The sequence below is a fragment of the Schistocerca piceifrons genome, chromosome X, assembly GCF_021461385.2.
Source record: "Schistocerca piceifrons isolate TAMUIC-IGC-003096 chromosome X, iqSchPice1.1, whole genome shotgun sequence".
NCBI lineage: Eukaryota > Metazoa > Arthropoda > Insecta > Orthoptera > Acrididae > Schistocerca > Schistocerca piceifrons.
The window spans coordinates 86899960-86926679 of NC_060149.1; the positions used below are offsets into that span (position 1 = coordinate 86899960).

The window sequence follows — 26720 nt, forward strand, 5'->3', positions numbered from 1 at the left end:
TTGTCTGGATACCTTTGGTCACATAGTGTATGCAGATAATAGGCATATCCTTAAATCTTTCAACACTATGTGACGGTTTGCCTTCTTTTATTTCTTAATTTGTTGTCCTCAGTGTCGATGTACTGCCTGAAAAAACAGGGTGTGGAAGTGCAGTACTGTCTACTGTAAATGATGTAGCCGACAGGTGCACATTTGCATTTTTTCAGCTGTTTACTTTCACTTTTCACAACCCCCCAATAATACACAGTTATATATGGCCAATGCACTATAGTTTAAACTTTCCACAAGCCTCATTAATAGTTTGCTGGCAAATCTCCACATACTGGTACAATAGATTACTATTGTACATCTACGAGCAGTAAAAACCTAACCACAGTGTTCACAGTTCTTGAAAAATATAAAGGTACTATGGAGCAGACACTGTCATTGTTTTAACACATGGTCTAATTGTGTAACAATTATTTAACAGTTAAGTTGAAGCATTGTTGTTGATCTAACCAACACAAGTTTCTCGTCTGAAACTTGATCATGGACTGACTGTCTTGGGACCAAAAATCAGGCCCTTATATATCATCACAATAATAGTTACTAAAACTACACATTTTTTGAAGTTTAATTTCCAGAAATTACAATTAAAACTTAACTCATTAAATTAAATGAATACATTGAATACATTGAAAACTTTCAACAGTTTCTTCTAATACAAGGGTTAGGCCAAATTATTTGTTTAAATGATGAAATTAACAAATATTGTTACGCAAACAATACTTTTGACAAAACTGTTAATTACTTTGGAATTAAGGGTTAGCTTTGCTAACATGTTTTCAAATAGAGCCAAATCGATCCTTTAAGAATTCAATTAGTTGTTCTTACAAATGTTTATAATTAGTACAGAATTTATATTTGTTTATACATCATCAATAGAATTTAAGTTACAAAAAATTATTGATTTCACTCTATAACAAAAGATACTAACTATGAATAGTCGAAATAATTTAGAAGCCGGTCGCGGTGGTCTAGCGGTTCTAGGCGCGCAGTCCGGAACCGCGCGACTGCTACGGTCGCAGGTTCGAATCCTGCCTCAGGCATGGATGTGTGTGATGTCCTTAGGTTAGTTAGGTTTAAGTAGTTCTAAGTTCTAGGGGACTGATGCCCACAGTAGTTAAGTCCCATAGTGCTCAGAGCCATTTGAACCATTTGAATAAATTAGAAAATCAATTACAAACATAAAACTAAGCACAAAATTAGATCTGGTCTTATATTCTTTAAAACTGAGGGCCAATCTCCCTCTTTTATGAAAATACATATTATACTCACATATGATAATGGTAATTAGTTATGAATAAAATGAATTTTAAGGGGGCAGATGGCAAAACAAGAGGGAAGTAAAATTATCCCAGCTTGCTTCATCACAACTTGACTCAGTTAATTATGGCCAACTTTAAAAGAAACTAATGATATGCAATACAGAGAACTCACCCACTCAGGTTCTAACAATATATTTGATAAATAGCACATTTTGCATGAAATTTTCACATCAAAATGATAACAATGGCAAATTAAGTATGCAGTTGCACTCGGTGGTGTGAGTGGTGGTGGTGACGGGCTGTATGGCCCAGCAGACACACTAATTACAGTAAAGAACACTTTATTCAACTTCAGTACATGCTTTGTTGTGGCTCAGCAAGGCAGGACACACATCACTCTATTGAACTTGGCCAGTGGTGATAAACAGGCTGCAGTTTCCGCCCTGGTGAGCTGATGCTGAGTGGACACCCTGCATTACTGACAGCAGGCTCATGAACAGCTGGTGGCCTCTGTAGGTCACAGCCACAAATCAGTGGTGTTCTACTTCTCCACTGGCGATGGCACCCAGAGTTGCCCATTGGCATCACACGCGTTTGCTGTGGAGACACTTGGAGGCTGTTGTGTGAGGGATTCAACCTGCTGACCTCCGGCAGGAGTCACACAGTGATTGGCACTAAGGCACTAGGCCCCATGAGGAATTCAGTGCTGGTGGCTGCAGGTGCAGATGGCAGGCTGGCAGTGCTGTGGCATTAAGCCCTGTGAGGAACTCAGTGCTGGTGGTGACAGAAGCAGCCGAGTCTCAAACCCATGACTGCTCCTGGTGATGCCCAATCGTCTTGCTTTTTGGCATGGGTTTGGCATCATGATGGTGCTGCTGGACTCCGGTGAAAGAAAGTGCCTCTACCTCAAAAGTCAGACATATTTGTATTGCTCTGACATGCACTTGTTTCACTAAAACCTGGCACCTAGTCACGTTGCCTATAACAAGAGACTTGCCCTAGTGTACTGACATCAACCAACCTGCTACAGTTATTACCACTGCATGGTGCAATTTTCTGCTCAGTGCAACTAGCCTTGTCTCACAATCCCCTTACGTGTGTATTATTATGATCTACATGTCCCCAGACTGTGACTACCGGCCTGTGGCTGCTAATGCAATACTTCCCCGTGGCTTTCTCACTATTTCTTATTATTTTTGCTAGAAGACTGGGTAGCTACACTGTACAATAAATTTCCAAACCTACAAATCCTACAATCTTACTTAATACTTAATACAGCGTTCTTCTTTTTTTTCCCCTGACTGAGATTGGAGAGAGATAATATGATTGGCAACTAATAGTCAGAAAGTAGTAACCACATACTTCCCGTCAGGGTATAAACACCAAATTCAATAAATTACAGTCATTAACATCTAATATAATGTGTTCACATAGGACTACAGTAAAAAAATATATATGGTATTTTAAAAAGAAATGACAACTTTGTATTTTTTCATGTTTACCTAGAAAAAGAAGCTTTATCAGTAAACACTTCCGGGCTAAGTTGCTGTGGTTGATCTGTAGAACTTCTTCTCCCTGACATTTCGTTCTCAACTATGGAGAACATCTTCCGAGGTGAGTCGACGACTGGCTGCTAGGAGCTGGGGCCGCCGCTTATACAGATATCGTAGGGGGCGCCACCATACGTCACGTGGCGTCGATGTGCAGCTATCTCTGGCTATCGTCTGTCCTCTCGATTGCAGGCAATCGATTGTCACGTGATTGATGCAACATTGACCGCCATATCTTATCCAATTTTAATCCTTCTTCTTTACGATTAAAATTGTATTGATGTTTGTGGATTTCAATTGCCTCTCTATACATACGTGTATAATAGTGCAATGTCCTCGCTAGCACGCTTGTTTCACCAAATTTTATTTCATGATCTCCATCCTTAAAAACATGTTCCGCTACTGCCGATTTGTCGATATGTCCCAAGCGACAGTTTCTTTTGTGCTCCGTCAACTGTGTATTGATGCTTCTTTTTGTAGTTCCTATGTAAACCCTGCCACAACTACATGGAATTTTATATACCCCTGGGGTGGCTGGGGGGTGACGAGCATCTTTTGTTGATCTTAGGCATTCACTAATTTTCTTAGTAGGTCTAAAAATGGTCTCTACCTGAAACTTGGCTAGTACTTATCCAATTCGATCCGTGATATTATGGATGAATGGAAGAAATACTTTTCCAGCTTATGGTTGTTGCTGTCTCCTATTTTTAGGCATTTTTCTATTTGGGTGAAGTGCTTGGTTAATCTTGTTTTTCGTATAACCATTTTTCGCAAAGGCCATTCGTAAATGATTTAGTTCTTCTTGTAAGTAGCCTGGTTCACAAATATTATTGGCCCTATCCACTAGTGTTTTTATGACCCCCCTCTTTTGCCTAGGGTGGTGGTTTGAGTTCTTATGGAGGTAGTGATCAGTATGTATACCTTTCCTGTAGACCTTATGGCCTAAGGTCCCATCCGCCCGTTTGATAACTGATACATCCAAGAAGTTAAGCTGTCCATTCTTCTCCTTCTCCATAGTAAATTTAATCTTTGGGTTGATGCTATTTAAGTGTACCAGGAAATCATTCAAGTCTTCTTCCTCATGATTCCATATTACAAAGGTATCATCCACATACCGATACCACTTCGAGGGGCTTTTTTTGGCCGACTGCAGTGCTTGATGTTCAAAATATTCCATGAATAAATTCGCAATTGCAGGACTTAGGGGGCTTCCCATGGCTACCCCATCGATCTGTTCATAAAATTCACCATTGTACTGAAAATAGGTTGAGGATAGACAGTGTTGGAACAAGGCTACTATATCAGTAGGGAACATATCGGCTATATGGGAGAGAGCTTCATCAACTGGAACCATTGTGAACAAAGACACTATATCAAAACTGACAAGTATGTCATTAGGAGTGACAGTAATTTCCCTCAATTTCTCAATGAAGTGTAGAGAGTTTTTAATATGACTCTCAGTTTTGCCTATGTAAGGTTGTAACAAAGAGGCAAGGTGTCTGGCTAGTTCTTGGGTAGGAGCTCCAATTTCGCTGACTATTGGTCTCAAAGGAACATCAGGTTTATGTATCTTTGGTAATCCATATAATCTCGGAGGATAAGCCTCCGTTTTACAAAGATACTTTTTAACTTCTGTAGGAATGGAAGACTGTTTTATCAGACAATTGGTGGCATTCAGCACATTCGTTGTGGGATCCTTTTTCAACTTCTTGTATGTTCTGGATTCCAGGTGATCACTGATCTTCTTGTGATAATCCTCAGTATTAATTAAAACAGTAACATTTCCCTTGTCAGCGGCAACTATAATAACATTCTTGTCTGCATTGATCTCCCGCAATGCCTTCCTTTCCCCTTGAGACAGACTGCTGCTGGGTGGCTTAGCTTTGCGTAATATCCTGGAGGTTTCCATTCTAATTTCATCAGCAGAACTGAGAGTCATATTAAAAACTCTCTACACTTCATTGAGAAATTGAGGGAAATTACTGTCGGTCCTAATGACATACTTGTCAGTTTTGATATAGTGTCTTTGTTCATGATGGTTCCAGTTGATGAAGCTCTCTCCCATATAGCCGATATGTTCCCTACTGATATAGTAGCCTTGTTCCAACACTGTCTATCCTCAACCTATTTTCAGTACAATGGTGAATTTAGCCATGGGAAGCCCCCTAAGTCCTGCAATTGCAAATTTATTCATGGAATATTTTGAACATCAAGCACTGCAGTCGGCCAAAAAAAGCCCCTCGAAGTGGTATCGGTATGTGGATGATAACTTTGTAATATGGAATCATGAGGAAGAAGACTTGAATGATTTCCTGGTACACTTAAATAGCATCAACCCAAAGATTAAATTTACTATGGAGAAGGAGAAGAATGGACAACTTAACTTCTTGGATGTATCAGTTATCAAACGGGCGGATGGGACCTTAGGCCATAAGGTCTACAGGAAAGGTACACATACTGATCGCTACCTCCATAAGAACTCAAACCACCACCCTAGGCAAAAGAGGGGGGTCATAAAAACACTAGTGGATAGGGCCAACAAGAAGAACTAAATCATTTACGAATAGCCTTTGCGAAAAATGGTTATACGAAAAACGAGATTAAACGAGCACTTCACCCAAATAGAAAAATGCCTAAAATAGGAGACAGCAACAACCATCAGCTGGAAAAGTATTTCTTCCGTTCATCCATAATATCATGGATCGAATTGGAAAAGTACTAGCCAAGTTTCAGGTAGAGACCATTTTTAGACCTACTAAGAAAATTAGTGAATCCTAAGATCAACAAAAGATGCTCGTCACCCCCTAGCACCCCAGGGGTATATAAAATTCCGTGTAGTTGTGGCAGGGTTTACATAGGAACTACAAAAAGAAGCATCAATACACAGTTGACGGAGCACAAAAGAAAATGTCACTTGGAACATATCGACAAATCGGCAGTAGCGGAACATGTTTTTAAGGATGGAGATCGCAAAATAAAATTTGGTGAAACAAGCGTGCTAGCGAGGACGTTGCACTATTATACACGTATGTATAGAGAGGCAATTAAAATCCACAAACATCAATACAATTTTAATCGTAAAGAAGAAGGATTAAAATTGGATAAGATATGGCGGTCAATGTTGCATTAATTACATGACAATCGATTGCCTGCAATCGAGAGAACAGACGATAGCCAGAGATAGCTGCACATCGACGCCACGTGACGTGTGGTGGCGCCCCCTACAATCTCTGTATAAGCGGCGGCCCCAGCTCCTAGCAGCCAGTCGTCGACTCACCTCGGAAGATGTTCTCCATAGTTGAGAACGAAACGTCAGGGAGAAGAAGTTCTACAGATCGACCACGGCAACTTAGCCCGGAAGTGTTTACTGATAAAGATGCCGGCCGTGAAAGCCTACATGGAATGAAAAGAAGCTTTGTTCAGTGAATAATATCAAGTTTGTTCTTGAGAAAATCAGTAGTGGATTATACATGCTTAGTTAGGTCTCAAGAATAGATCCCAGTAAAACAATAAACTTTTTACTATGGTTCAATAATATATTTCTGCACCACAGCACTGTATTGTGGGGCAATTCCACAGAAATATACCTTATTAAAACACCATTATTAAGGAAATCTGTGCATTGGCTACAATATACAGAATTCTGTTGTGAATCCTTTTCCCAATATGAAAACTCAGAAGTAATATTATATGTTCTAGTATCAAGTGGTAATATTTTTGCACATAATTAAAGAGAAGCTTGGATCTGCAGCACTGTACATAATTACAACAGTGGGCATAAGTGTAACTACTTTAGGCAGAGTACAAAATAATAATTGTAGTAATAGCTGTTGTAGTAGTGGTAATTACTGTTACTGTTGTTATGTAAGACAGCCATATGTTAATGATCATATTTGGTACAAAATTCTATGAGACTCTTCAAGAACAGGTGATGAGAATCTATTCACATGAAAATCAAGTCCTTCATAATTAAAAAGTACATTTATAGGTACAATCTTTCCTTCCTTAAAGAACTTTAAGGTCATTAGAGGCAGAACACAAGCTCTCTTTTACTGCTTTCTTGCAACTTTTATCTGTTTCAGCTGTCTTTGGATAGACAGAAAACTGTTTTAACAAGTCTTTTTAAGGAGGAATAAAAAGGTGTATTCAGTGAAGCAGAGTGAGTGAGATGGTATACAGATACGTGTGTCAGATTTCAGTATCAAATAAAATATCAGCACAAAGTAACTAAGTTTGCTTGGGTTCGCAGTGTGCTTTTGTGTAACATGATATTTCCAATATAATTTTGTTAAATAATTCAAGGGAAAATCAAAATACTAAATTATCCCAAACTATTATATAATACAATATACGTAGTTGATGATACCTGTACAGCGCTCTTCATCATTTCTGTTCCAGTGGCACTGGTGTCTTCAAATTTTTCAGCAAGTATTTTGAGCTGATCTTTTAAATTAAACAAACTGGCAAATTCATTCTTAATAACAATTTTAAATTCTTGTGGGCCATAAACATACCTGAAAATCACAAGTAAAAATTTTGAAATCACAAGTATCTCTGTTCCCCTGTAAGAAACATAACATAGAGGACTAACACTGTAAGAAATAAATTAATATGTGTTAATTACTGTCAAAGTGGCAACAGTACATTAAGATGGCTTGCTCATAATATGTTGATTATATTCACACATTACTGATCCTAGTCAAACTCTTATATGGTTAAATGAATATAATAGAGGGAAACATTCCACGTGGGATAAATATATCTAAACACAAAGATGATGTGACTTACCAAACGAAAGCGCTGGCAAGTTGATAGACACACAAACAAACACAAACATACACACAAAATTCAAGCTTTCGCAACCAACGGTTGCTTCATCAGGAAAGAGGAAAGGAGAGGGAAAGACGAAAGGATGTGGATTTTAAGGGAGAGGGTAAGGAGTCATTCCAATCCCAGGAGCGGAAAGACTTACCTTAGGGGGAAAAAAGGACAGGTATACACTCGCACACACACACATATCCATCCGCACATACACAGACACAAGCAGACATTTGTAAAGGCCTTTACAAATGTCTGCTTGTGTCTGTGTATGTGCGGATGGATGTGTGTGTGTGTGTGTGTGTGTGTGTGTGTGTGTGTGCGCGCGAGTGTATACCTGTCCTTTTTTCCCCCAAGGTAAGTCTTTCTGCTCCTGGGATTGGAATGACTCCTTACGCTCTCCCTTAAAACCCACACCCTTTCGTCTTTCCCTCTCCTTCCCTCTTATATGGTTAACCTATACATACATCTGTATGGCTTTGGTGTTCCTCACTAAATGCCACGGTGTCTTAAAAACCGTCTATTTATAATATATTTTCAACAAAAGATTCATGGGCTTAACTGAAATAATATAAAGAAAGTTATATCAGTAGATTAGATAAAATCTTCTGCCAATTTCACTGTAACCTAAACCTACTTTTCACTGTGGAACAAACTATTTTTTTTTTCACAAATACTGTTTTCCCCATTCATGTGTAAGAAGAAATCAGTCAACAATGTCAACAATAGCTGCTACAAAAATAAATATAGGCAATAATGAAGCCTTAAATGGGTTTCAGTATTAACTAATTACTATATATTACATGAATAAGTATTGCCTTTGGTTGTGGTATTGCACACAGCCATTAACCTAGCTCAAGAAACATTGGGTCATCTTTATTCCTTTAAGTGATTCCTGAGTGGTGCATCCACATTGTGAGAGTGGGCAGCCTACACTCCAGTAGGCCAGTCGCTAAGTTTAGACAGGGAACCAATCCTTCAGGGCACAATGCAGAGCTAATCACCATTATTATGAATGAAGGCCTCAGTGACATCTGCATCAGAGAAGGTGCACTGCAGTATGATGGTGTTGGTGGAAGAAGCAGCCCTACACTCAGGGATTATTGTGAGTGCAATAGGACTCTCAGCATAAGAAGTTCCCCTGCATAGTACCACGGTGTCCTCTGAGAGCTTATGAACAGTGGAGGATTGCAGCATCTACATGAGAGTGGGTGGCTGCAACCAGTATCTGACCCACAGTGAGTGGCTGAATGTGGCTGGGCACCCTTTTTTCATGTGCAGAAATAAGTGGGAAGCTGCCACAGAACTGTTTCATTACACATGAATGTTATGGACCTCTGTATAAAAGACTCAGGCGTTAAAATTTCCCATGAGTCAGATCTTTGGGAGGAGAACAAACGCTGGAGATTATAGATTTGACAACTCAGGGCATGAAAAATAGGTTGAAAGGAAAACTTATGTATGTAAGATATACAAATGAAAGAATGATGATGATAAGATTGAAAGGAACAAAATGAGACTTAGTACCTAACCAAGTGTACATAACAACTACATAACATCCCAATTAAGAGAAAGAGGAACGCAACATGAAGATAGAAAAAATAAGGGTATAGGGCAGAAGAGGAGCTTGCATCATAGTTATGAGAGATAGAAATGTGCTGACTGATAAGGGGAGAGAGGACAGATCTGTCAGGAGTTATGGTCTTGGACGAAGGAATAAGAGAGGGCATAAACTTCTGTAGAAGGCAAGATATCATAGTAGATTGTTTGGTTCATTTGGGGGAGGTGATGAATCAGTGAGGTCATCGGTCCCATTGGATTATGGATGGATTGGGAAGGAAGATGGTCATGTCCCTTTCAAAGGAACCATCATGGCATTTGCCTGGAGCAGTCTAGGGAAATCATGGAAAACCTAAATCAGGATTGCCAGATGTGAATTTGAACCATCGTTGTCCTGAATATGAGTCCAGTGTGCTAACCACTGTGCTACCTTGTTCGATGTCACCGTAGTGATCATCTCATTTGAGCACCTCAAAAAAGCAGGTAAAACTGGAAGATTGAATGATAAACATAATAAAAAGACCATTAATTGATCCAGCAGTGAGTAACCTGATAAGTGCAATAAGTCACCCAGGAGCTTATATCTGCTCAAATCACAATCTAGTCATCAGTGAGTAGTATATTAAACCAAAGAAGGTTTAGAAAGGTATGAAACTAGAAGTAATGAATTCAGAAACATTAAAGGAAGAGATAAACCTAAGGAAGTACATTTTAAGCCCCACTCTGTGTGTTGCACACTACTAATGAATGGACATGTCCAGGTAGCCAAAGAATAATAGAAATTTATTAACACAACACATTAAGCAAGTTCAACACAAAGTAGTTTCAGAATACCCAACCAAAAGATTGTTCAGATCTGATATGAGAATGACACAACACAATGTAACAGTTTCTTAGAAGGTATAAGCGGTACCATTTATGCTAGCAATGGTTACTGAGTTAAGCATACTGATCAACCCTAATAGGCTATCACTGACATAGCATGTGGTTGATGCACTCACAATGACTCATTGATCTGGACATGGTATGAGAGGTAGTAGGCTCTGACTGATGGGCTACAAATGGGGCTTGTACAAAGCCAGGAGTGAATTGTGCAGTCAGTGACTGGAACTCTGATTGAGTGGCCACTTGTATGTTCGGGAGAACTGTGAACTCCCAATGTCAACTCAAAGGAGAGCCACTGGATGACACTGTATAAAGCTGTCTGCCAGAAGAATACCAGGAAAGTGGGGTGACAGCATGTGACTCATGGAGGCAAGATGGTACCGACTATAGTTGCACTGCATACAGCAAACATAGCACCACTTGGTAATGTGGCAGCTGGTGAGATGAAATCTTGACAATTGGCTTGCAGACATACTAGATGGTCAGCAACTCACAGTACATCACTATGTGGTTAGCAGCTGGGCCATATCTGACCATCAAGGTTACAGCACCACAAGACTATTTTACAGGAAAATTCAGATAGAGTGCACCAAGTAACATCAATGAAAGATGGGAAAACTTCACAACTAATTTAAAAGAGGTCACGAAATAAGTTCTAAGAACAAAGGCTAGAGACAGAATAATAAACATGTTGACAATGAATGAAATTATCAATAAAATGGAGGAAAGAAGGCAGTGAAAAAATGTTAACACATAACAGGTAAAAAGAATGTATAAAAGTTTAAGTAATGTATTAAGAAGGGAGGCAGAAGTGATTTCAGAAGAAATATAGTAACATGGAATGGTCAGAGAGGAAGCACATATAACTTAATATATAAAGAAGGAATGTGGGTGATGTGTGAGAAGGAGGGATGGAAGAGTGTCATGAAGATAGAGACTGGAGATGACAGAATAGTGAATGGAGAGGTGGAAAGAATATATTGAGGGGTTACACAACAGGGAAAGAGGACATGAGACAAAACAACTTGAACCGGAAGTAGAAAGTACACTGAACGAAGAAGATGAGGGTTACAATATTCTAAAAAGTGAATTGAAAGTGCCTTTTAGAAAGAGATGGAAAATGGAATAGCCTCATGAACTGATGAGATACCAACAGAAAAATTATAAGCTTTATACGGAAAACAAAAAAAGAGCTACTAGGAACATGCAGGGACTATATTCTGAAAAAAACTACATTCTCAGTACATATAGTCAACATATGGATGTCCAGAAAGTAAAACCATTGAGCCTCTGATGATCAAAATGATTTATTTTCAACAAAATTGGCAGCAATGTGTTCAAAGACAAGCTGTTGGTCGCAGAATACATGCTTTATTGTCTTAGTCAGCTGAAAACTCTTGTTGAGTGCCATGTTGAAATGAGTGTGTCTACTCCAAATCCCACCAGTTGTGAAGTGAGATTGTAATCCAGTTTCTTGTTGCCAAAGGAAAAATGCTAATCCCAATTTTTAATGAAATAAAAACTGTTTATGTGGAACGTGTGATTAACGTTAACATCTACATCTACATATCTACATCTACATGGCTACTCTGCAATTCACACTTAAGTGCCTAGCAGAGGGTTCATCGAACCATTTTCATACTACTTCTCTACCATTCCACTCTCAAATGGCATGTGGGAAAAAGAAACACCTGAATCTTTCCGTTCCAGCTCTGATTTATCTTATTTTATTATGATGATATTTTCTCCCTACATAGGTGGGTGTCAACAAAATATTTATGCATTCGGAAGAGAAAGTTGGCTATTGAAATTTCATAAATAGATCTCGCTGAAAAGAAAATTGCCTTTGTTTCAGTGACTGCCAGCCCAACTTGCGTATCATATCAGTGACACTCATACCCCTATTCTACATCTACATCTACATCTACATTTATACTCCGTAAGCCACCCAATGGTGTGTGGCAGAGGGCACTTTACGTGCCACTGTCATTACCTCCCTTTCGTGTTCCAGTCGCATATGGTTTGTGGGAAGAACGACTGCTGGAAAGCCTCCGTGCATGCTCGAATCTCTCTAATTTTACATTCGTGATCTCCTCAGGTGGTATAAGTAGGGGGAAGCAATATATTCAATACCTCATCCAGAAATGCACCCTCTCAAAACCTGGACAGCAAGCTACACCACAATGCAGAGCACCTCTCTTTCAGAGTCTGCCACTTGAGTTTACTAAACATCTCCGTAATGCTATCACACTTACCAAATAACCCTGTGACGAAACACGCCACTCTTCTTTGGATCTTCTCTATCTCCTCTGTCAACCCGACCTGGTACGGATCCCACACTGATGAGCAATACTCAAGTATAGGTCAAACGAGTGTTTTGTAAGCCACCTCCTTTGTTGATGGACTACATTTTCTAAGGACTCTCCCAATGAATCTCAACCTGGCACCCACCTTACCAACAATTAATTTTATACGATCATTCTACTTCAAATCGTTCTGCACGCATACTCCCAGATATTTTACAGAAGTAACTGCTACCAGTGTTTGTGCCGCTATCATATAATCATACAATAAAGGATCCTTCTTTCTATGTATTCGCAATACATTACATTTGTCTATGTTAAGGGTCAGTTGCCACTCCCCGCACCATGTGCCTATCCGCTGCAGATCTTCCTGCATTTCGCTGCAATTTTCTAATGCTGCAACTTCTCTGTATACTACAGCATCATCTGCGAAAAGCTGCATGGCACTTCCTATCTACTAGGTCATTTATATATATTGTGAAAAACAATGGTCGGAGGTTACTTTAACGTCTGTAGATGTCTCTCCATTGAGAACAACATGCTGTGTTCTGTTTGCTAAAAGCTCTTCAATCCAGCCACACAGCTGGTCTAATATTCCGTAGGCTCTTACTTTGTTTATCAGGTGACAGTGCGGAACTGTATCGAATGCCTTCTGGAAGTCAAGGAAAATGGCATCTACCTGGGAGCCTGTATCTAATATTTTCTGGGCCTCATGAACAAATAAAGCGAGTTGGGTCTCACACGATCGCTGTTTCCGGAATCCATGTTGATTCCTACAGGGTAGATTCTGGGTTTCCAGAAATGACATGATACGTGAGCAAAAAACATGTTCTAAAATTCTACAACAGATCGATGTCACAGATATAGGTCTATAGTTTTGCGCATCTGCTCGACGACCCTTCTTGAAGACTGGGACTACCTGTACTCTTTTCCAATCATTTGGAACCTTCCGTTCCTCTAGAGACTTGCGGTACACGGCTGTTAGAAGGGGGGCTAGTTCTTTCGCATACTCTGTGTAGAATTGAATTGGTATCCCATCAGATCCGGTGGACTTTCCTCTGTTGAGTGATTTCAGTTGCTTTTCTATTCCTTGGACACTTATTTCGATGTCAGCCATTTTTTCGTTTGTGCGAGGATTTAGAGAAGGAACTGCAGTGCGGTCTTCCTCTGTGAAACAGCTTTGGAAAAAGGTGTTTAGTATTTCAGTTTTATGCGTGTCATCCTCTGTTTCAATGCCATCATCATCTCAGAGTGTCTGGATATGCTGTTTTGAGCCACTTACTGATTTAACATAAGACCAGAACTTCCTAGGATTTTCTGTCAAGTCAGTACATAGAATTTTACTTTCGAATTCACTGAACGCTTCACGCATAGCCCTCCTTACGCTAACTTTGACATCATTTAGCTTCTATTTGCCTGAGAGGTTTTGGCTGCATTTAAACTTGCAGTAAAGCTCTCTTAGCTTTTGCAGTAGTTTCCTAACTTCGTTGTTGAACCACAGTGGGTTTTTCCCGTCCCTCAAAGTTTTACTTGGCACGTACCTGTCTAAAACGCATTTTACGATTGCCTTGAACTTTTTCCATAAACACTCAACATTGTCAGTGTTGGAACAGAAATTTTGCGTGGTAACACATAACGAACTGCCCTTCTTTGTACTTTTTCGATGTCCTCCATCACTCCTGCCTGGTAAGGATCCCACACTGCGCAGCAGTATTCCAGCAGAGGATGGACGAGTGTAGTGTAGACTGTCTCTTCAGTTTGGTTGTCGCATCTTCTAAGTGATCTGCCAACAAAGTGCAGTCTTTGTTTCACCTTCCCCACGATATTATCTATGTGGTCTTTCTAATTTAAGTTGCTCATAATTGTAATTCCTAGGTATTTAGCCGAATTGACAGTCCTTAGATTTGTGTGATTTATCGTATACTCAAAATTTATCTGATTTCGTTTAGTACCCATGTGGATGACCTCGCACTTTTCTTTGTTTAGTGCTAATTGCCACTTTTCACACCATACAGAAATTCTCTCTAGACCATTTTGTAATTGGAATTGATCGTCTGATGATTTTACTAGACAGTAAATTACAATGTCATCTGCAAACTATCTAAGGGGGCTGCTCAGATTATCACCTAGATCATTTATATAAATCAGGAACAGCAGAGGGCCTATGACACTACTATGCGGAATGCCAGATATCACTTCTGTTCTACTCGATGATTTACCATCAAACACTATGAACTGTGACCTCTCTGAGAGGAAATCAAGAATCCAGTCACTCAACTCAGTTGATACTCCATATGCACGCAATTTGATTAATAGTTGCTTGTGAGGAACAGTATCAAAAGCCTTTTGGAAATCTAGGAATATGGAGTCGATCTGAGATCCGTTGTCGACAGCACTCATTACTTCATGGGAATAAAGAGCTAGCTGTGTTGCACAAGAATGATATTTTCTGAATCCATGTTGGTTATGTATCAATAAGTCATTTTCTTCAAGGTGATTCATAATGTTAGAGTACAGTACATGCTTCAAAATACTGCTGCAAATTGAGGTGAGTGATATGGGTCTGTAATTCAATGGGTTACTCCTATTTCCTTTCTTGAATATTGGTGTGACCTGTGCTACTTTCCAGTCTTTAGGAACAGATCTTTCGTCAAGTGAGTGGTTGCATATGATTGCTAAGAAAGGCGCTATTGTGTCTGCATACTCTGAGAGGAACGTGATTGGTATATCATCTGGACCAGAAGACTTGCCTTTCTTAAGTGATTTGAGTTGTTTCGTGACACCTAAGATATCTACTTTCATGTCACTCATGCTAACAGCTGTTCTGGTTTCGAATTGTGGAATATTTACTTTGTCTTCTTTTGTGAAGGAATTACGGAAAACTGTATTTAGTAACTCTGCTTTAGTGGCACCATCACTGGTAACATTTCCATCTCTGTCCCGCTGTGACGGTATTGACTGTTTTTGCCACTGGTGAACCTTACATATGACCAGAATCTCTTTGGGGTTTCTACCATATTTTAAGACAATATTTCAGTGTGGAAACTATTAAAAGGATCTCTCATTGATGTCCGCACTAAGTTTCAAGCTTCCGTGAAATGTAGCCAGTCTTGGGGATTTTGTGTTTTTTTGAATTTGGCATGCTTTTTCATTGCTTCTGCAACAGTGTTCTGATGTGTTTTGTGTACCATGGTGGAGCACTCCCGTCTCTTATTAACTTATGCAGTATGAATCTATCTATTGCTGTCAATACTGTATCTTTGAATTTGAGCCATATCTGGTCTACACTTACATAATTAGCTTGGAACGAATGGAGACTCTCTCTTAAGAAGGCATCAAGCAAATTTTTATCTGCTGTTTTAAATACATAAATTTTGTGTTTCTTTTTAGTGGTTTTGGTTGATATGGTTTTGAGCCATGTTACAATGACCTTGTGTTCACTAATTCCTGTATCCGTCATGACCGCTCTCTATTAGATTAGGATTATTTGTGGCTAAGAGGTCAAGTGTGTTTTTGCAACCATTTACAATTCTTGTGGGCTCATGAACTAATTGTTCAAAGTAATTCTCAGATAAAGCATTTAGTACAATTTCGGAAGATGTTTTCTGTCTACCACCAGCTTTGAACATGTATTTTTGCCAACAAATCGAGGGTAGATTGAAGTCTCCACCAATTATAACTGTATGAGTGAGGTACTTATTTGTAATGAGATTCAAGTTTTCTTTGAACCGTTCAGCTATTATATCATCTGAGTCGGGGGGTCGGAAGAAGGAGCCAATTATTATTTTGGTACGGTTGTTGCGTATAACCTCTACCCATATTAATTCGCAGGAACTATCTATTTCAACTTCACTACAAGATAAACTACTACCTGGAGACACAAACACACCACACCTACTTTATTTAATCTATCCTTTCTGAACATGGTTTGCACCTCTGTAAAAATTTTGGCAGAATTTATCTTCGGTATTAGCCAGCTTTCTGTTCCTATGACGATTTCAGCTTCAGTGCTTTCTATCAGCACTTGAAGCTCTGGTACTTTTCCAACACAGCTATGACAATTTACAACTACAATACTGACTGTTGCCTGGTTGATTCTCCTCGTTTCTTTGCCCTGTACCCTTTGAGACTGGAGCCCTTTTTGATCTTTCCCAAGACTGTCTAACCTGAAAAACCACCCAGTCCACACCACACAGCGCCTGCTACCCATGTAGCCGCCTCCTGTGTGTAGTGGACACCTGACCAATGAAGCGGAACCTGAAACCCCACCACCATGTGGCGCAAGCCGAGTAATCTGCAACCTACACAGTCACAGAACCATCTAAGCCTCTGATTCAGACCCTCCAATTGGCTCTGTACCAAAGGTCTGCAGTTGGTCCTGTCAACGATGCTGCAGATGGTGAGCTCTGCCTTCATCTCACTAGTAAGAGTGGCAGTCTTCACCAACTCAGATAGCCACCGGAAACCAGAGAGAATCTCTTCCGATCCATAGCGACACACATCATTAGTGCTGACATGAGCCACCATCTGCAGTTGGCTGCATCCTGTACCCTTCATGGCATCCGGAAGGACCCTTTCCACGTCTTGGATACTCCCCCCAGTATACACAAGGAGTGGACATTGGCTTTCTTCCTGTCTAATGTCTCTAAGTGGTGTCAAATATTTAAAGCTGACAAATTGAATCCTTATGAAGAGCAAAGGAGTGGGCATCCCTCAATCATAACTGATGGGATGTTGAACCAAATAAAAGAAATGATTCATCACAACCATTGATTGACTTTCAATGAGATGAACATAGTGTTCCAGAAATCTCTGAATCTCTTCTGCATGAAATCATAACTTGAAAACTCGATTTCAACAAATTATGTGAAAGGTGGATATCAAAAAAATCCACAGATCAATACACAATCAACATAAAAGGATCTTCATGGCAATTTCTTGAATTGAAAGATCAATAATTCTTTGGCTCTATCGTGACTGGATGGCTTATTACACCCCTGAGATGAAAAGACAATGAATGTAGTGGGGATATCACTCCTCACCATCAGCACAAAAATTCAAGACCATTGTTTCAGCCAGAAAAATCATGGTCTCTTTCTTTTGGGACTAATAGGGTTCTTCTCACTGAATTTCTGCCCCAGGGGGAAACAGTTAATTCTGTGTGGTACTATGAAACACTAAACAAGCTAGAACAGCAATACAAAACCAAAGAAGGACAGTGTTAATGGAGTGAGTGTGCATGTTGCATAACAATGCACATCCTCACACAGCCAATGCCACACAGCAGCTCTTGGATTCATTCAGCTGGGACATCATCAGTCATCACTGTCATGTACTGATGACTTACTGCCTTACTCATGGTTAAGCTTGGTGCTGTTGAATGCCAGCAAGAACACTCCAAAGCAGGAAACCAGACAAATAATGCACGTGACAGGCAGGCACAGTTGGTACCTCTTAGTTTACATGAGGAAAACAGTAACAAAGAAAGCTTATGAACTGCAGATGCTCTATGCAGTTGTTCCAGGGTAAAAGTTGCAATCCATTGAGTTAGCGCATTAACTCCATACACCATCTAGATGCTGTCATAAGATGCCACAGTAGACTGTAGTCACATATAGGAGCGTTCTAGCATATGTGGCAAGTACAACACTTGCTCCTCAGAACCACAAAGGCAGTGGGTTGGCACAGGTAACAGTGAGATGGAAAATGGGTAGAACTGCTGAGACAGAGCTCCTGGTGCACAAGGTGGTCTCCACTCACAGAGCAGAGAAAATCAAGATAAAGCAGTGTTGTTGCAGCCAAACTAGGAGTTTGTTAGGGCAAAGGCCACGAATATCGCAACTACAGAGTAGGAGAAGGTGAAAGACCTGACCATGGATGGCTGGCAGCACTATTCAGAGTAGTCTTCAGGTAGAATGTTTGGATACCAACTCTGCGTGACTTGGTGGCAGCCCTGGTAAGATCTGACTTATGTCTGTTTTATCACTTGGAGTGCTGCTCTCAAATGATTTCAACTTCATATGCTGCTAGTGATTGCTAACTTCTCTTACTTCTCACCTTTTGAAATCTGACACTAACTTCTGTTGTACCAACAGTTGAACCATTTGCTTTTTCTCATGTCTAGAAACAGCCTTCATTGTAATAGTTTAGTCTCAATGCAATAAACAAGTATTTATTTATTTTTGATTCACACATCAAGTTCCATAGGACCAAACTGAGGAACAAATCTCCAAGGTCATGGAATGTGTGAGTACATGAAATTACAACATGAAAGTAATAATAGATAAAAATAAAATATTTATGAATCTGAAAAAAGTCAAGCCATAAGTTTAAGTAAATGCAATCAACAATAAAACAAGAATCAGCTTAATTTTTCAAGGAACTCCTTGACAGAATAGAAGAAGTGACCCATGAGGAAACTCTTCAGTTTTGATTTGAAATCGCATGGATTACTGCTAAGATTTTTTAATTCTTGTGGTAGCTTAGTACTAATCAGACACTGAAGTTCCTTCAGTCTCCTACATCCATCGTTATCTAGTTCCAAAATCTGCTTCAATTAGGTGCCCTGTGGTGGTGTTTGGTACTGATCTGAGCAATCATCTTCCATCACTGGAAATTTGTCTTTCTGCATTTGTTTCTGACCACTCAGAAATAGCATTCTGACTGAAAACCCATGAAGTTCTCATGTGCTTACTCTACTCTATATCATGACACAATACCCTGATCAAAGTCCTGATCTGACATCTTCTGAGTTTCATCTTTTCATCTCACTGAAGTTGCTTATGGATGGAAGAAGATTTCCTACTAATGAAGAGGTTCAGAATGCTGTCAACAATGAGCAGGAGGCAACAGGAGACATTTGAGATTTAGGTATCAGACAGCTCATCTCCCACCTCACAAAATACATTGAGAAAGTAGGTAACTACATTAAAAAATACTGTTTGATGTACAACTTTATTTTCGTAAATTTTTCATAAATATATTGTCTTTTTTATTTTCAAACAATTGACTCTCTGAGTTTCTGGACATGCCTCTTATATATACACAAAAAAGTGCAAAATGCCTAAGCAAGAATGGCTAGAGAACAAATGCAAGTCAGTAGATACACATATAACTAGGGGAAAGTGGATGCTGTTTGTAGAAGAATTAAAGAGACATGTGAAGAAAAGAGAAGCAGCTGTGTTAACATCAAGAGCTTTTAGGGCATGCCAGTATCAAGCAGAGAAGGGAAAGCTGAACTGTGGAAGGAATATGTAGTAGAGATATCCAAGGGAAATGAACTTAAAGGTAATATTGTTGAGAGGCAGAGGGAGTAAATGAAGATGAGGTAGGAGATATGATACTGTGAGAAGAATTGAACAGAGATCTAAAAGACCAAAATCAAAACAATGCCACTGGAATAGACAACATTCCCTTAGAATTATTAAGATCCTTGTGAGAGCAAGGTATACAAGATGTATGAGAAAGGCAAAATACCCTCAGACATCAGGAAAAATGTGATAATTCTAATTCCAAAGACAGCAGGTGCTGACAGGTGTGAATATTACTGAACTATCACTTTAATAAGTCATGGCTGGAAAATACCACCATTAATTATTTATAGAGGAATGGAAAAACTGGTAGAATTCAACTTCTGTGAAGAACAGTTTGGGCTTTGGAGCAATGTAGAGCAGATTTAGAGGAATATTTTGACAATGTTGACTAAAATACACTCTTTGAAATTCTAAAGGTAGTAGGGATAAAATAGGAGTGAAGGTTTATCAACAACTTCTACAGAAACCAGATGTTGTGACAGTGCCACGACATTTAACAGTGCCGCCACGACAGTACGCGCAAACGGCGATAGAGGCGCTCCGCAACTCGGCTGAGCGCGGGAGCGCCACCTAGCTACGAACGGCGCCAGCCGCATGTCACGGCATGGCAGTCGAATAAGAGATATTGAGTTGTTATCAAGTAACAAGCTATTGTTTCTAAGTGAGTGTGTTTGAATATCCACACAATTATTGGTGAAAAAAGTGTTATAACCTTTAATCACCAATAATTGCGTGGATATTCAAACACACTCACTTAGAAACAATAGCTCGTTACATGATAACAACTCAGTATCTCTTATTCAACTGCCAATGCCGTGACATGCGGCCAGCACCGTTCGTAGCTAGGTGGCGCTCCCGCGCTCAGCCGAGTTGCGGAGCGCCTCTATCGCCATTTGCGCGTACTGTCGTGGCGGCACTGTTAAATGTCGTGGCACTGTCACAACACCAGATTGTGGTTGTAAGAGTTGAAGGACACAAAAAGGAAGCAGTACCCATAGCCTCTCCTGATGTTATTCAATCTTAACTTGAGCAAGGAGTACAGGAAACCAAGGAGAAATCTGGAAAGAAAATTAAAGTTCAGGAAGAAGAAATAAAAAAAATGAGGTTTGCCAATTGCTGTTGCATGCCCTTCATAAAGCTCTGACAGCCAACTGTCCACGGCCCACTGCCATTATTCAAACTTCAGACTGCAGCAAGGAATCAGCCTGCAAGGCATCAGAGGGTCACATCAAACCAGCAATTGATGCATGCAGCAGTCAGTGGCTCATGACAATCGGACTGTGTTGGGGCATCCATCAAAAGGGAAACAGCCAATAAGAAAGTTGTAGTCATCCATGCAGCCAGGATTTAAGAGCATGCTCTGGACACAACAGGCCGTTAATTCACCCACTGAAGACTAATGCTTGTTTCCGGAGTCACTGCTGCTCCTGCCGATTTGTCTGCTACTCACTGCCATCACTGTGCCCTTTGGTGTCACACTTTTGGGGACAGATCCTGCTCAGAATGACACTTTTGGCCTTGGAAAAGTTTTCAGTGGTGATTATTAAACTTAGACAAATTTTCATATCACATGCTGGACACAGATTTCAGCTCAGAACCAAAGCAGGGCACATCATGTGTCAGGGTACAGACTTTGCTCTTTATTTGTTACAAGTGTTGTCTGAATTTCGTGCTAGGAATGTACAAATTTTGTTCTTTGGGCCTGGACACTTCAAGAAGAGGTTAACCTTTTGTTGAATATTCAGAAGAATTTTGTTTCCTTTTTCAATTCAAGCATCAGATCAATTTGTCCAAAGTCCTTTTCAAATTGTGTGTTAATAAATGTGTTAGTGACAATGCTCCCTGTTCTCAGTTTTTGGACAAAATTTCACCAATGATATTGTAATATTGTCAAAGACAGTAGAGAACTTGGTGGTGCTGTTGAATGGGATGGATGGCACATGGAGGGGGGCTAATAAGATTAATTCACCAAAAATGAAACATGGGTAAAGGAACGTAGTCAAACTAAATCAAGTGATGCTGAGGGAATCAAAATAGGAAATGAGACACCAAAAGTTGTACATGAGTTTTGCTATGTGGGCAGCAAAATAAATGATGATCACTGAAGTAGCTACAGCAAGAAAAGCATTTCCAAAAAAGAGAAATCTGTTAACATCTAATATAAATTTAAGCATTAGGAAGTCTTTTATAAAGGTACTGGCCTGGAACATAGCCTTGCACGAAAGCAAAGAGTGGGTGATTAGGAGTTCAGAAAAGAAGAGAAGCTTGTCAAATATTGTACTACAGCAGAATGCTACAGATTATATGGGTAGATTGATTAACTAATGAGTAGATACTGAATAGAATTAGGGAAAAAAGAAATTTATGTCAAAACTTGACTAAAGGAAGGAATCTGTCGATAGACACATTGTGAAGCATGAAGGAATCATCAGTTTGGCAATGGAGGGAAGTGTGGGTGGGATAAGAATTATGGAGGAAGACCAAGGCATGAATACAGTAAGCAAGTTCAAATGAATGGACAGAGGATGGACAAGAATATGGAAACACTGTGAGATATGTATGCTTGAACATAAATGCAGATGCTAGACAAGCCTGCAGGGTATGCAGTTGTATTTGACCACAAAAAGCACCTCTGCAATGACCTAAGTACATTTCAAGTGTCAGTCATTGTCAAACAGTGTTCATGTAGTTGTGATTGTATTATGTTACAGCTAAGTGAATTTGAATGTGGACAAATTGTTGGTGTTTGTATGGTGGGTGCTTCCATAAAAATGAAAGCTGAAGTGTTGTATTTCAGGAGGCCCTGTGCTGAAGATTTATACTTTATACAGGAGAAACAGGAAAACATCATCTGCTAAGTCACAGCATGGACAAAAATGTGTGCTGAGTGATCATAATGGATGGTCAGTGAGAAAATAAGAGAACAACAGCTGCAAAAGTCACTGAAGAACTGAATGCTGTATTCACAAATCTTGTCAGCACCAAAACAACATAAAGGGAGATCAATAAGCAAGGAACTTTAGAGTGAACTGTAATTCCAAAACCACTAGTCTGAGATGCAAATGCCCTTAACAGGAAATGTGATGCCAAAGCCATAAAGTCTGGACTATGGAACAATGGAAGGTAGTCATTTGGTCAGATGAGTCTTGTTTCATACTGTTTCCAGGTCTAGCTGAATTAACATCCCAAGAGTGAAACATGGTGGGGGTTTGGTGATTATTTAGGCACCCACATCATGATATTCCATGAGCCCCATGGTTTCTGAATGAGATTGCATTACTGTCACGGAATATGTGACCATCTCGGGGAATCCAGTCCGTCCCATGGTACAATGTTTTCTCCCTTAGGGTGGTGCTGTGTTCCATGGCAGGGCTCCTGTTCACACAACTCGCACCATCCGGGACAAGTTTTGTGAGCACGAGGATGAATTGTCACATCTCCCCTGCCCACCACAGTAACCAGATCTTAATATTATTAAGCCTATGCAATCTAATTTGGAGAGAAGGGCGTGTTATGGTTACCCACTCCATCATTGTTACCTGAAATTGCCACTATTTTGCAGGAATAATGGTATAAGATTTCTTGAAAGCTATACAGGGCCTATATTTATCCATTCTGAGATGACTGGAAACTGTTTTGAATGCTAAGAGGTTTCCAAAGTTGTATTAGGCATATAAAGTGCTGGGGTTTTGCTGTTTCCACATTTGTGCCCATCCCCTGCAGGTGCAGTACTTATCCAGAGATGAAGAGGTTTGTGTAGGAAAGACTGATGTGGAGAGCTCCACTAAACCTCTCTTCAGAGTGAAGATCATAACAGTAACAACAAATACTCAAAGAGAGAGTGCCTCAGCAATTTCTTGGAATCAATCTTGCTACCCTTTGAAAAAGAAAAACAACACAACAAAATATAGCATACATTGGACATTAAGCTGATACTAAATTCAATCAAGCCTTTAGTGAGAATGATGATTTTAAGGATGTACAGCAAGCAGAAAAGCATCATGGGAGAAGAGCAGCATGGTTTCAGAAGAGGGGTTACACTTTAATACTAGGAGAGTTGCTATGTTGTAAATAATAGGAAATTTATGCTGAGTTTATAGATTTTGAGAAAGCTTTTGAGAGAGTAGGATGAACTCTTGCTTATCCTAAGAAAATACAGCATCCAGAGGAGAAAAATAAAATTGGTTAAGGTGTTATATCTTCAGCAAAATGTCAAAGTAACATTTAGTGTAGAACTAACAGAGAGAATAAGAATTGGAAGAGGAGTTATTCATAGATGTTACTTTTCACCTATTTTGTTTAAGATCTATTGGAAGAGACCATAGAAGAGTTCACTGATGGAATGAGAGGGTTGTGTGTAGAAGGCAAAGGGATGGAGTGTATACAGTTTACTGATGGTGTGATGGTGTTGGCAAAATCAAAGAAGTTGTTTCATTAACTTATCACTGTCCTAAATAGAAAATGCAAATAATTCTGAATGAAAATAAATTAGAGCCCCAATCCCTACCCATCGCAGAATCTCTCCCCTGACTCCATCTCTGTCCTCACTCCATTGAACCTCCAGCACACCCACCTACATTCTTCCTACATGCACCCTACAATCCTGGATGCTGCATTTTAGGTGGTTGCTGTGCACCCACTGAAAGAATCTTCACTCATGTCGATCAACACCTCTACCCAATTGCCCATAGTCTAGCATCTCTTATGAAAGACACAAACCATTTCCTTCACTGATTCTCAACCATCCCCACCCCATTACCAAATGGATCCCTACTCAACACTGTTGATGCTACCTACTTATACACCTATATTCTTCATGTCCATGGCTTTGCTGCTATTGAAAACTACCTCTCCCTCAGTCGTTACAACTCCAAACCCACTACTTCATTCCTTATACACCTTACCAGTCATATCTACACACACAACTGCTTCTCCTTTGAGGTGAAGGTATATAAACAAATCTGTGGCACGATCACAGGAACCTGCATGGCATCCTCCCATGCAATTCTTTTTATGGGCCATCCAGAAGAAACCAACCTAGCTTCCCAAAACCCCGAATGCCAAACTTCTTGTATGGTTCAGATTCATTAATGATATCTTCATGAACTGGGCCCAGAGCCAAGACACCGCATCCTCATTTTCCTGCAGCCTTAACATCTTTTCCCCTCTGCTTCTCCTGGTCCCTTCCAGCCCAATGTTTCAACTTCCAGGGCATTGACCTCCATCTCTCTGATGGCCCATTCCATACATCTGTCCATAATAAGCCCACTAAGTACCTGAATTTTGACAGCTGTCACTCATTCCACTCCAAAAAATTGCTCCTATATAGCCTGGCCACCCACGGATGGTGTATTTGAAGTGATGAGAATTCCCTTGTCCAATATGCTGAATATCTCACAAAGGCCTTCACAGACAGGCACTACGCAACAAATTTTGTCAACAAATAGATTTCCCCTTTCATATCCTAATGCCCCACTAGTCATCCCACCACCTCTAAGAATTAGTTGCAAATAAACATCCACCCCATCACCAAGTATTGTCCTAGACTGGAGCAACTGAACCATGTCCTTTGCCAGGTGTTTGATTGTCTGTCATCATGACCAGAAATGAGGGACATCCTACCCAGCATACTTTCGTCCCCTCCTAAAGTGGTATTCCATCACTCGTATAAGCTATACAACATGTTGATCCTTTCCTATGCCACTGTCGCTCCAAACTCCTAGCCACAGGAGTCATATCATTGTGGAAAACCCAGGAGCATCACCTGGTCAATTCACCCATTTAGCACATCTTACTCCAGTTCTCTCACATGTTTATCCTATCCAATCAAAGGAAGGGCCACCTGTGAAAGCAACCATGCCATAAACCAGCTCTGTTGCAACCACTGTACAGTGTTTCATGTGGGCATGACCACCAACCAGCTGTCCACCAGAATGAATGAGCCCCACCAAACTGTAGCCAAGGACAGAATTGATTACCCAGTGGCACAATAGGCTGCTTGGCACAACATGCGTAAGTTCAATAGCTGCTCCACAACCCACGCCACCTTGATCCTTCCCTCCAGCACTAAGTTTTCGTAACTATGTAGATGGGAGTTATCCTTGCAACACATTTTTGCTCATGTAATCCTTCTGGCCTGTCTCCACTAGCCCACTGTCTCCACACAATTTCTCCTTCCTCTGCCCTGTCACTGCCTCCAAATCCATAACATCTTCATCATGCTCTGTACAAACTCACTGGGTCTGGCACCCTGTGTTGCGTTTCTAGTCCGTGAACCTTCCATCCCTCACTCTGGCATTCCTATACTGCAAACCTGATAGCTCCCTCTGAATTGCTAGTCACCCCTCTCCAACCCTTTTGCCTGCTTGTTACCTATCTCTCAGTCTAGCCAAGTCATCCGACACAGCCTCTCATCCCAATACACCTGCCACATTGGAATACTGGCAGTATTTGTCTGACTGGCAGAGTTTAGGTGCACAGGTTTGTGCAATTGTGTGCGCAAGAGGGGGGGGGGGGGAGGGGTGTGGAGGGGGAGAGGGGGGGAAGAGAGAGAGAGAGAGAGAGACAGAGAGAGAGAGAGAGAGAGAGAGAGAGAGAGAGAGAGAGAGAGAGAGAGAGAGAGGAGAGAGAGAGTGAGAGAGAGAGCGCATGATATATATGTCTAATTGCGCTCTAGCACTTTAAAGGATTTCTTCACGAACATAGCAAAGTTGCCATATTTTTTATGCTATGATGACTGAATGCATCTGCTACTTGGTGAATGACCGAGCGAGGTGGCGCAGTGGTTAGCACACTGGACTCGCATTCGGGAGGACGACGGTTCAATCCCGTCTCCAGCCATCCTGATTTAGGTTTTCCGTGATTTCCCTAAATCATTTCAGGCAAATGCCAGGATGGTTCCTTTGAAAGGGCACAGCCGGTTTCCTTCCCAATCCTTCCCTAACCCGAGCTTGCGCTCCATCTCTAATGACCTCGTTGTCGACG

The 26720-nt window shown here is 40.4% G+C and overlaps 1 protein-coding gene across 1 annotated transcript in view; it reads right to left on the minus strand.

Annotated features, from left to right (window-relative positions):
• The window catches only part of LOC124722186, a 260469-nt gene that overhangs the window by 126383 nt on the left and 107366 nt on the right, over nucleotides 1-26720 (minus strand). The window contains exon 7 of the mRNA XM_047247385.1: nucleotides 7224-7371. Within this exon, the coding sequence (XP_047103341.1) occupies nucleotides 7224-7371 (148 nt within the window). The remainder of the gene's footprint in view (nucleotides 1-7223; nucleotides 7372-26720) is intronic.